The sequence below is a fragment of the Polypterus senegalus genome, chromosome 3 (assembly GCF_016835505.1).
Source record: "Polypterus senegalus isolate Bchr_013 chromosome 3, ASM1683550v1, whole genome shotgun sequence".
NCBI lineage: Eukaryota > Metazoa > Chordata > Cladistia > Polypteriformes > Polypteridae > Polypterus > Polypterus senegalus.
In genome coordinates, this window is record NC_053156.1 from 237584844 (window position 1) to 237597947 (window position 13104).

At 39.6% G+C, this 13104-nt stretch overlaps 1 protein-coding gene across 2 annotated transcripts in view; it reads left to right on the forward strand.

Annotated features, from left to right (window-relative positions):
- Nucleotides 1-13104, forward strand: part of LOC120526011 (saccharopine dehydrogenase-like oxidoreductase) — a 54820-nt gene that overhangs the window by 30861 nt on the left and 10855 nt on the right. For both annotated transcript variants that reach the window (XM_039748815.1, XM_039748814.1), the window contains exons 5-7: nt 3225-3274; nt 3617-3747; nt 7087-7204. In XM_039748815.1, the coding sequence (XP_039604749.1) occupies nt 3225-3274; nt 3617-3747; nt 7087-7204 (299 nt within the window). The remainder of the gene's footprint in view (nt 1-3224; nt 3275-3616; nt 3748-7086; nt 7205-13104) is intronic.

The window sequence follows — 13104 nt, forward strand, 5'->3', positions numbered from 1 at the left end:
TATATTCATGAAAATATGAGCTCCAAAATATGCATTTGAAGTAAACTGTGTGTCATAGTCTGTCAAAAGGACTACTGTTGAAAGCTGACAATGAAGAGCCAGAGGAGATGCAGAATTGAGTAAACAAAACGCCCAAATCTTACTAACAACACCAATAGATACACAGATGAGGCTGCACGGCATCCACTTTCTGATAGCATGTCTTAATGAATAACTGAGGAATTTTTACTAATTGGAAATGCAAACATTCAATGACAAAATAGCTGCAGCATTTTATCGTATTGTATATCCATAGATCACAATGCTTATCCAAACTCTGCATGCTCTTGTTATGTCATATAATAATGCAATAGTTAAAATGACAAGAAGATATCGTAGCAGATGTGTGGAATTCAGTAATTATTGCAAATGTTTTGGCACTAATAAAATGCAAATTAAGCTTCAGTAACCTTGTGCTACTGAGCTCCTGAATGAGTAACAGCAATTTTAGCTATTTATTTTCTCATGGCGTCAAGTCTGTTGTTCAGTGTCTTTCTACTTGAAACCTAGGTGGCAGTGTAAAATGAACAGAGTGAAGAAATTGTCTGCGAGTGTTTTAGCTAGAAGCCCTATGGATGTAACTTTAACATCTTGTTCACAGACTTGTATACTTGTTTGTGAATCATGTCTGGCTCTGCAAGACTAGATGCAGATCAAAGAGGGATGTCTTTTCCATTTTATCATATTTTTTTTTTTTCTTTTTAATTTATTTTTTAGAATCTAATTTTAAGCCAAAACTTACCTAGTCATTCATTTCTCTAGTATTTTTTTAAGCTAGGTTGTGTGCTGTTTTGATAACTAATATTTGGATCCATACTGTATGTCATTCTACATTCATATGCACACTAACGTACACTCTGCTTTAAAAGTGTCAAACCTAGCTTGCCATACTTTGTTGTAAATGGAACATCAAAATGAACTCCATGACAAAAACAGCAAAAGTGGTACTATATAATCTGCAAAGGATAGCTTTACTTCTAATTCTTTAGTATTCCAAGCTTTTGCCAATCAATCACAACATTAAAACCATTGACAGGTGAAGTGAATAACACTGATCCCACTGTCGAGAGGTGGGATATATTAGGCAGCTAGTGAAACGTCAGTCCTTGAAGGTGATGTGTTCCCTGTATGCAGTGGTTAGTAGCTACCAGAAGTGGTCCAAGGATGGACAGACAGTGTTCCGGTGACCTGGTCATGGGCATCCAGAGCTCATTGATGTGGATGGGGAGCAAAGGCAAGCCCTTCTTGTTCGATCCCAATGGAAGAGCTACTGAAGGACACATTGTTGAACAACTTCATGCTGGCTAAGAGGGAAAGGTGTCAGAACACACAGTGCATTACAGCTTGCTGCATATAGGGCTGTGTAGTTGCAGACTGGTCAGAGTGCTCATGCTGACCCCTTTCCACTACTAAAAGCCCCTACAGTGGGCCACGTGAGCATCAGAACTGGACCAATGGAGCAATGGAAGAAGGTGGCCTATTCTGATAAATCATGATTTCTTTTGGATTATATGGACAGCCGGGTGTGTATGTGTTGTTTAACTGGGGAAAAGATGGCAATGGAATGTACTGTGGGAAGAAGGCAAGCTGGCTGAGGCAGTATGATGCTTTAGGTAATGTTCTGCTGGGAGACCTTGGGTTCTGGTACAGGGTGAGGCAGGAAGGATGGATGTCTTTGAAATGGCTAGAACTCGCCACTAGGTGGAGTGACAGATGTGCGGAAGGTGGTGTTAGGTTCGCGAAGTCTTAGCATTTTTTTATTTTCTTTTTAGTTGAAGCCATGGAGCTGTGGACGATAGAACACCGCGTTTTTGCGTATGATTGTTTTGTCAAGAACAACCAATCTATTACCGCAGTTCAGCGTGAGTTTCGTTGCCATTTCAATATCCACAGAAATAAAGCTGTTAAAACTCTTCGTACACAAGGTACATTAATGAACAAAAGACCACCGGGGGCTACACAAACGGCACATACCCCTGAAAATGTGGAAAGCGTACGACTAGCTCTGCTGCGCAGTCCAAGTCGATCTGCTTGGAAGCATTCTTCTGAACTTGGCCTCAGTAATCGTTCGGTAAGGCATATTTTGCATTTAGAACTGCATTTCCATCCCTACAAATTGTCAAATGCTATTTCAATATGAACTCAAATCTTTCAATAAATTTCTTTGTAAGAAAAAAATCAACAATTTTGTGATTTTGTAAAAAACATCCGTCCTTTCTGCCTCACCCTGTATAAGTTTGGCTATTACTTTGACATATACTACCAACCCAAAAATTGTTGCAGATCATGTACACCCCTTCATGGCAACAATGTTCCTTGATGACAGTGGCATCTTTTCAGAAAGATAATGTACCTTGCCTCACTACAACAATTGTTCAGGAATGATTTGTGGAACATGAGGGTTCAGGGTTTTGATTTGGTCTTTTCCCAGATTTCAGTCTGAGCATCTGTGGGATGTGTTGGAAAATCCTCTCAATTTACAAGACTTAAAGGATGTGCTTCTAACATCTTCAAACCAGATGCCACAGGACACCTTCAGAGGTGTTTTGGAGCCCATGCCTTGAGGGGTCAAAGCTGATTTGGCGGCATGAGTGGGACTTACACAATATTTGACATTATTTTAATGTTGTGGCTTATTAGTATGTATTACAAATTCTCTGTGTGTGTGTATGCATATATTTTTATATTTTAGTGTAAATCAGTGCCTATAAAAGTGCTTGGTTTTTATTGGCACATGCAACACATTCTCATGATAAAGGTATTTTCTTTTCTATATTTGGTACGTTTTTAATACTTCATTCTTTGGAAGACTGTGTAAAAAAAAAAAAAAAATTCAAATATTTGACTGTTCATACTAAAGACTTTTGAAAATAAATTACCTAATTTATAGAAATTACTTTTAATTCTTCTCACTGTGTTCCATTTTTATACATTTCTGTAATGTTATCCTAAATTGTGTGCTGCCCCTTTATTTTTGCTTCAGAGATATCATGAAGTGTTATTAGATACAGATCATTGTGGTAAATTTTGATTTCCTAAAACTGAATTGCAGATATCAAGTGATAGAGAATTGTTGTTTGAGCTGGCATTTTTAATTCTCTTCTTTCTGAATAAAGTTATATAGTTTTGTGCATAGTGTGTTTCTCATTTTGACATTATTATAACATGCAAAATCTGTTTTTCAGGAACTTTGACGGCAGTTGAAAGCTTCTTGTCTGTTAACAGTGGACCTGAGGTATGCTGGTAATTTTATTTTCTTTTTGTTTTTGTGATGGTGGTAAACTGAATTCAGTCTGTTATTTGAAATTCATTTCTAATTTTAATTTATTGTCATTTTGTTTGTAATAAAAATTCCCTGTTCCTACATTGTATTGTAGATTAAAATGAATAAATCTGCTCCCTCATGCTCTTGTATCTTTTGCAGGCCAGGTATATTTATAGTTTATTTGTATTGTATGTACTTTCATCCTTATGTAACTTTTTGTTGTCTGCTCTTGCTCACTGCATGATCAAAGGATTTGCTTCCTGTCAAGAAAAAAGAGCTAACCATTCTCCTATAATGTGTTCTTATTTAAAGGGTAGTTGTATTCATGATGGAACTTGGCAGTCTGCTATTTATGGTTTTTCTGACCAAGATAACTTGAGAAACTTAAGAAGAAAATTTGGATACAAACCTCTTCCAGTTGTTGGTTCAAAAATAAAAAGAAGGTAGGTCCAAAATGTATTTATAAGATGAATGTAACATTTTATGTGTAGTATGTCAAGGTATCAAACATAAAACATAAAAAATATCTTGTTTAGGTTGCATGTTCTGATATTCTTTCTTTGTTCACTGGCACTCCTTCCACTTTGATTTCCACCTTTTTATGAGCCTTTTTCCTTAGAAATTTAATTTATAGACTGTGAACGGGTGAAAGAAACATAGGGGTGACCTTGCTGGCACTTCAATACTTGTCTGGACTTACCCATTCAGTCGTATTGGCAGCTTTTAATCAAAATGGGTACAGAAGAGTGTGAAAAGATCACAAAACACAAATATCCTTCCTGGGGTTTCAAAAAGGTTTGCTCTTAAGAGCTCCGTCCTCTGTTAAGTCCAGTTCCAAATGAAATGCCACTATTCATGGGTGTCATGGTTTTTAACGTCTTCTGACCAGAAGGGGCAGGGACAGTTAACTTAAATGGGTGTCTTCTTGGTGCTTTATGGAAGAAAATGGACAATACATATGCAACCTTAGATGAGCCTGGAAGGTATTCCTCAGACACCGTACGAGGCAGTCTGTGCACAAAATTGTGTGAGCACATTTTATAATCTATATTTGTAAGTGAACTGATAGATTGAAATGCTAAGTTCCACATTATAAGATTGCACGTGAGTTGTGGAAGAGGAACTAGACACCTTTTATGCTGTATGCTATTTTAAAAAAAAAAAAACAAAAAAAAAAAACCCCAAATTAACTACGAGAAAAGGAATCCATCTGGTTATTGATAGTTCTGAGGGAGATTGTAAAAGATACCCAAGACCGCTTCAGCACTGGAGTGCATATTTAAAACCGTTGCCGATTGTGGACTAGCAGTCTGTTCTTCCACAGCATTTAAATGTAATGCAACATCAATAGAAAACTGTTTTCTCTGTTGCATGTTTTGGCTGTACACCATCTGTTTGTAACTACAGCAGTATTATATGCATAAAGCAATTGAGTGGCTGCCATTAATTTGTAATGTAGCAAAGAAGCAATTCATGTTGCTAAATGGGCAGCTTAAATGGTGCCCAGTACTCAACTGCTGCTCCACTGGCAGTACTGAGCAACAGGATACTTTAATGTAAAATTGAAATATTTAGCCTACTCTTATTAATATTGTTTACAGTTAACATTCTCAGTGTGAAACAAGTTCATGGTGTGTATTATTTATTTGTCCACAGACTAGTTTTATTTTATTTGTTTTATTCTGAACTTGTGACTTTTACTTAAAGTTATTAAAAGTTAATAAAACCTGTTATATTCATTTTGATTTAAATTTATTTTTATATAATATTCATTCTGTGGTATGTAATTGTGTCAGAATCTAGGAAAGCTGTAAAATTATTTTATATTGCCCTTGGGCATTGTGCGTATTGATGTTATTCAACAGAACCACTTTATCAGCTTTTTATTGTTAAATTAGATAATATATTGTCATCCTGAATTAAGAGTGAATGAAGTTGGTGGTCTTGGAGGTATGTAGATTAATAGTATTAAAACAGAATTATATTCCTGTGTCTTAATATTTATGCCTCAAAAGTTCAATTTCAATTACTTTAGGAGAACTATTTGCATGAAAACTTCAGTGAAACTTTTAAAATTGTTCAGGTTCTGCATTGGTTACTCATAAAAATTGTGATTGTTAATTATTGTGACTCCACTGAAGATTCAATCACAATTTGCCTAAACTTATAACCCACAAACTTTAATGCTACTTGTCCCTACAGAACACATCATTAAAGCATTGTCATGACTTCTCCAAAACCTAATTGGAGTCAAGTTAGTGAGATGAGACTGGACATGTTTTGGAGATGCCTTAAAACGGGCACACCAAGTTTGATCACTGGCCGTGTCTCCATGTGAACTATTCTCTGGTCAGAAGAAATATCAGAGGACCTTAAAAGAACTGTAGAGATAGATAAAGCTACAGAAAACTATAAAAGCTTTCGTTAATGTCTGAATGTTCATCCGTTGACAGCAAGATGAATTATCTACAAATGGTGGAAATTTAGTACTTTTTCCACTTTCATTTAGAGTGTACACCATGAAAAGATAACGGCTATATTCATGGAAGGACTCCACAGAAGAAACCAGTGCTTCTCCCTGGTGTTTTGTCTTCTGCTGGCACAGCACTTCCTTGCATGTCAGTCTTCATTTACTCCGGTATAAATTTTTATTTTAAATGCACTAGTGAAGCCAGCACATTGGTTGTCCATGGGGCAGTTTTCCTTGTGGACTAAGGCTCATGGGATTTTTTTTTTTTGTTTTGTTGTGGTGTTTTTTTTTTTTTTTTTCTTTTCAATTTGACATAGCCATTATGGTGCAACAAGAGAATGCTCCAGTTGGTGTGTTGGTTTTCATGAGGTTGAAGACGTCCATTTTTAGCTACTGTCCCAGGGGCCCCTGTTTCTTGCTGAAACTGCAAAGTGATGGTGGTTGAATTTTGATGGCCTGGGGAAACCACTGCCGCTCAATAGAAAACCTTGCTCCATGTCTCAACTTTGCAAAGGATTACCTGAATCTTTGACATTGCATTGACCCAGAAATGTTGTGAATAGAGGGGGCAAAATTTGAACTCGAGCAAAAATGAGTTGTCTTTGGAGGACAGATACACCAAAACCTCATCCTAACTATTACACAGGTTGTGGGGAACATTATGGTTTGGGGCTGTTTGGTGCCTTATGAATTCAAAATTATGTCAAGATGTTTTACAGAAGAATGTCATGGTAGCATCTGTCATCTGAACCTAAAATATAAGTTGCAAAAGACAATACCCTAACACACATGATTAAATCAAAAACAGTATGGTTTAAAGAGAAGAAAAATTGTGCTCTGGAATGGCCAATTCAAATTGTAGATCTCAACCCAATTGAGATGGTGTGGCATGGAATTAGAAATTTACAGAAACCTCAACGAACAGAAACAGTTGTAAGGAGGACTGGTCTCAAACGTCTACAGTAACTGCTGTACTGGTTAGCAGTCAAGGGAAACATTTAATGAAGTTCCAACTTTTAAAGAAGGTTCAGAAGATTCACATCGTGTTTTTTCAGTTTGGACAATGAAAGTTTAAAGTGTTTAATCTGAACAGAAAATACAATTGTTTGTTTTTATTGGTTTGTGAAGATTGTCTGTTATAAACTAGTTGAAGATCAGACCACATTTAACAACCTGTCAACTAATAATCCTGAAAGTTCAGTGTGGTATGAAGCCATTACACTTTATGCTACGGTAGAAATTCCTGTGCATGAATTATAACTGCTTGATAATCACAATTTTAAAAACTTACTAAAAATATTCTCTTCTGCAGAGGCGCGGTGTTCTACAGTGAAGAAGTTCAAAAATATGCTATTCCTTTCATGGGATCAGATCCTTCTGTGGTTAAAAGGACTCAGCGCTACTTATATGAGGAGCTTCAAGAGTCTCCAGTGAGTTTTGGACATAAAATAATAATTCTTTAAAATACTCAAAAGTGTCCATTTTAAACTTGGAATGTGGAATCTTAATGTTCCTTTGTGGACTGATTTTTGTCAAGTTGGTATTGCATTATTTTTTAATTTAACCCCTTGAGGTGACCAGCTTATATGTTAGAAAACTGCTTTACAAGATTTTATCATATGAATGTGACAAAAACACTGTTTTAAACCTTGGAATCATTTTCCTAATATGAAGCTTTCATAATTGGGTGAATTAGACCAAAACATATGCCCTGTTACATAACTGCATTTGCAGCGCGGTAAGCTTTCCCAGTCTCGAGCAGCTCTAGTAACATGGTAATGGTGCAATGTAATGATGACCTTGTTTTTTGGGAGGAGGTGGTGTGTAGAGTATGGGTACTATGATTGTGATGGACTGCAGGGTTGGATTAACCATATAGGCAATTTTGTAACCTCTGGGCATGGGCAATAAAAACCTAAGCTGGAAACACTGGACTTCTGTCTCACAGTCATGATATATAATATGCGTTATGATATTTGGAATTTTGTGTGCGGAGTGATGCACAGTTTGTATAGATAGCTGATTGGAAGCAAACATGGTCTATGTGGTATTATCATTTTTATATATATATATATATATATACACACACTCACCTGAAAGATTATTAGGAACACCTATTCAATTTCTCATTAATGCAATTATCTAATCAACCAATCACATGGCAGTTGCTTCAATGCATTTAGGGGTGTGGTCCTGGTCAAGACAATCTCCTGAACTCCAAACTGAGTGTCAGAATGGGAAAGAAAGGTGATTTTAAGCAATTTTGAGCGTGGCATGGTTGTTGGTGCCAGACTGGCCGCTCTGAGTATTTCACAATCTGCTCAGTTACTCGGATTTTCACGTACAACCATTTCTAGGGTTTACAAAGAATGGTGTGAAAAGGGAAAAACATCTAGTATGCGGCAGTCCTGTGGGCGAAAATGCCTTGTTGATGCTAGAGGTCAGAGGAGAATGGGCCGACTGATTGAAGCTGATAGGAGAACAACTTTGACTGAAATAATCACTCATTATAACCGAGGTATGCAGCAAAGCATTTGTGAAGCCACAACACGCACAACCTTGAGGCGGATGGGCTACAACCGCAGAAGACTCCACCGGGTACCACTCATCTCCACAACGAATAGGAAAAACAGGCTACAATTTGCAGGAGCTCACCAAAATTGGACAGTTGAAGACTGGAAAAATGTTGCCTGGTCTGATGAGTCTCGATTTCTGTTGAGACATTCAAATGGTAGAGTCAGAATTTGGCGTAAACAGAATGACAACATGGATCCATCATGCCTTGTTACCACTGTGCAGGCTGGTGGTGGTGGTGGTGTAATGGTGTGGGGGATATTTTCTTGGCACACTTTAGGCCCCTTAGTGCCAATTGGGCATCGTTTAAATACCACGGGCTACCTGAGCATTGTTTCTGACCATGTCCATCCCTTCATGACCACCATGTACCCATCCTCTGATGGCTACTTCCAGCAGGATAATGCACCATGTCACAAAGCTCGAATCATTTCAAATTGGTTTGTTGAACATGACAATGAGTTTGCTGTACTAAAATGGCCCCCACAGTCACCAGATCTCAACCCAATAGAGCATCTTTGGGATGTGGTGGAATGGGAGCTTCGTGCCCTGGATCTGCATCCTACAAATCTCCATCAACTGCAAGATGCTATCCTATCAATATGGGCCAACATTTCTAAAGAATGCTTTCAGCACCTTGTTGAATCAAATGCCACGTAGAATAAAGGCAGTTCTGAAGGCGAAAGGGGGTCAAACACTGTATTATTATGGTGTTCCTAATAATCCTTTAGATGTGTGTGTGTGTGTGTGTGTGTGTGTGTATGTATGTATATATATATATATATATATATATATATATATATATATATATATATAGTGAACTCTGACCCGGACACAGACAGACGGACATCTTTGTTTCACCTAACACACGTTTATTTACAAAGATCACGTGCACCACAAACCCCAGTGCCTTCTGCACCGATTCCCTAAAGTCCAGGGCTCACAGTTCCTGTGCCTTTCTTTCCTGGCCGCCTCCAGTCCTCTCTCCAGCTCTGTCCACTTCTACCCGACATCCACTGCTCACTGAAGGGAGGCGGCCCCTTATATATGCTTCCCAGACGAGCACCAGGTGTTCCCGTCATTCTTCCCTTGGCCACGCCCCAGCGTGGCGGAAGTGCCGGCTGTCCTCCCGGCAGCTCTCCAGGTGTCCTCCAAAGTCTTCCCCCTGGCACTTCCTGGTGTGGCGGAAGTGCCGGGCTCCCGGGATAATCAGGCACTGGGGCGCCGCCTGGCGGTGGCCACAGGTCCCTACAGGGCTGGGCTTCCAAGCCCTCTACCCGAGGCCTCCAGCATAACCAGGACAGACGCCCCCTCTCGGTCTGGAGGAGGCACAAGCCCTCCTCTGGTCCTCCTGGGCGTTGCCCGGCCGGGGACCACTATATATATGCAGCTCGATTGGCGTTCGCCATAGAATACCAGAATTGGCAGATGCACCACTGGTGCCCTGTGCTTTTTACAGATGAGAGCAGGTTCACCCTGAGCACGTGACAGAAGTGAAAGGGTCTGGAGAAGCCAGGGAGAACATTATGCTGCCTGTAACATCATTCAGCATGAGCAGTTTGGTGGTGGGTTAATGATTGTCTGGGGAGGCATATCCATGGAGGGTCACACAGACCGCTACAGGCTTGACAAAGGCACCTTGGCTGCAATTAGGTATCAGGATGAAATCCTTGGACCCATTGTCAGACCCTATGCTGGTACAGTGGCTCCTCGTGCACGACAATTCCTGGCCTCATGTGGTGAGAGTATGCAGGCAGTTCCTGGAGGATGAAGGAATTGATACCATTGACTGGCCACCACACTTTCCTGACCTAAATCCAATAGAACACCTCTGGGACATCCAATGCCACCAGGTTGCACCTCAGACTGTCTTGGAGCTCAGCGATGCCCTGGTCCAGATCTGGGAGGAGATCCCCCACAACACCATCTGTCATCTCATTAGAAGCATGCACCGATGTTGTCAGGCATGTATACAAGAACACAGGGGCCATACAAAGTGCTGCGTACAATTTTGAGTTGCTGCAATTAAATTTTGGCAAAATGGACTAGCCTGCCACATAATTTTTTCACTCTGATTTTTGGGGCGTCTTTGAATTCAGGGCTCTGTAGGTTGATCATTTTCATTTCCATCAAACGATGTGGCATCCTTTCGTTCCTAACACATTACACAGTCTTTATCAGTATAGATATCCAGGAGAATTTCTTTTTCCCATTGAGATCTGATGTGTTTTCAAAGTGTTCCTTTAATTTTTTTGAGCTATATATATATATATATATATATATATATATATATATATAAATATATATTTAAATATATATATATATTTAAATATATAATATAATATAATATTTTAACAGTGGTCAGTGTTGAAACAATCCTGTATGATTTCATGGTGAGATCATTGGTACTCTTGCAATTTGACACTGTGAAGAATGATATATTTTACTATGTCTCTGTTTTTAGCTACGTTTGATTAGCTTTTATATTTCTAATATTTTGCTGGTAAAGGGAAGGTTAAAAAAAAGACCTGTGTTGGCCTAACTACCATATATTACTGTAAAGTTTTGAAATGCAGGGGCTGAAATTACAGTTTTTTTGTCATCGGGCTTTTTACCAACCCTAGATCGAGGTGTGAGTTTTTTGTTGTTTTTTTTATTTTAATTTTTTATTATGTGTATTTTTATGTATATGTGTATGCTAACTTGCATGCACGGTACTGGTGGATGGATAACTGAAGACTGGGTGGTGTTCTTGATAGGAAAAAAGAGATGTACCAGTAATCGCATTGCAAAAAGTGGGGGGTTTCAGTAAAGCTTAAAGATATAAAACTCAATGGTTAACAAGTGCTGTTTTTTGCAGTTGATTACTGGCATTCTTAGAGATGATTTGTACTTCACGCTCAGAATGCGTATTCAAGCGTCACATATTCCCCAACGTAATGTGTCACTTCATTTTAAAGGTCTCTCATACCATGTTCTGTGCTGTCTTTTGTACCTTCACAACAGTATTGGAATGTAAATGGAAATTTTGGCTTTAATCTCAAAATGTCCACTTTAATCTCTAGTTTATTTCATCATTAAAGACCGTCACTTCTGAGGGCTTACTCCTGAACTGACAGCAGCGGCAAGCAACAATCGCCACACAGAACACGTTTAATGTATGATAATCCAGCTCTCTGCACATTTACAATCCTTAGATTTATACACTGCTCACAAAAATTAAAGGAACACTTTAAAGAAACACATTAGATACATCAGATCTCAATATGAAGTTGGATATCTATACAAATAACGACAGGGCAATGTTTTAGGAACAAAAGGATGCCAAGTCTTTTAATGGAAATAAAAGTTTTCTGCCTACAGAGGGCTCAATTGTGTAGACACCCTAAAATCAGAGTGAAATGAAGATGTGGCAGGCTAGTCCATTTTTTCAAAAACTTAATTTCTGCTACTCAAAATGCTTTTCAGTATCTTGTGTGGCCCCCACGAGCTTGTATGCATGCTTGACAACGCCGGGCATGCTCCTAATGAGATGACGGATGGTGTCTTGTGGCATTTCCTCCCAGATCTGTATGAGGGCATCCCTGAGCTGTTGTACAGTCTGAGGAGCAACCTGGCGGCGCCTAATGGACCGAAACATAATGTCCCACAGATGTTCTATTGGGTTTAAGTCAGGGGATCGTGAAGGCCATTCAATTGTTTCAATTCCTTCATCCTCCAGGTACTGCCTGCATACTCTTGCCACATGAGGCCGGGCATTGTCGTGCATTAGAGGAAACCAGGACCTACTGCACCAGCGTAGGGTCTGACAATGGGTCCAAGGATTTCATCCTGATACCTAATGGCAGTCAAGATGCCGTTGTCTAGCCTGTAGAGGTCTGTGAGTCGCTCCATGGATATGCCTCCAAGATCATCACTGACCCACCACCAAACCAGTCATGCTAAACGATGTTACAGGCAGCATAATATTCTCCACGGCTTCTCCTGACCCTTTCACGCCTTTCACATATACTCAGGGTGAACCTGCTCTCATCTGTGAAAAGCACAGGACGCCAGTGGTGGACCTGCCAATTCTGGTATTCTATGGCAAATGCCAATTGAGCTCCCCGGTGCTGTGCAGTGAGCACAGGGCAGTAGACATTTGGGCCCTCAGGCAACCCTCATGAAGTCTGTTTCTGATTGTTTGGTCAGAGACATTCACACCAGTGGCCTGCTGGAGGTCATTTTGTAGGGCTCTGGCAGTGCTCATCCTGTTCCTCCTTGCCCAAAGGAGCAGATACTGGTCCTGCTGATGGGTTATGGACCTTCTATGGCCCTCTCCAGCTCTCCTAGAGTAACTGCTTGTCTCCTAGAATCTCCTCCATGCCCTTGAGACTGTGCAGGGAGACACAGCAAACCTTCTGGCAATGACACGTATTGATGTGCCATCCTGGAGAAGTTGGACTACCTGTGCAACCTCTGTAGGGTCCAGGTATCACCTCATGCTACCAGTAGTGACACTGACTGTAGCCAAATGCAAAACTAGTGAAGAAACAGTCAGAAAAGATGAGGAGGGAAAAATGTCAGTGGCCTCCACCTGTTAAACCATTCCTGTTTTGGGGGTCATCTCATTGTTGCCCCTCTAGTGCATCTGTTGTTAATTTCATTAACACCACAGCAGCTGAAACTGATTAACAACCCCCTCTGCTACTTAACTGACCAGATTAATATCCCATAAGTTTCATTGACTTTATGCTATACTCTGATTAAAAAGTGT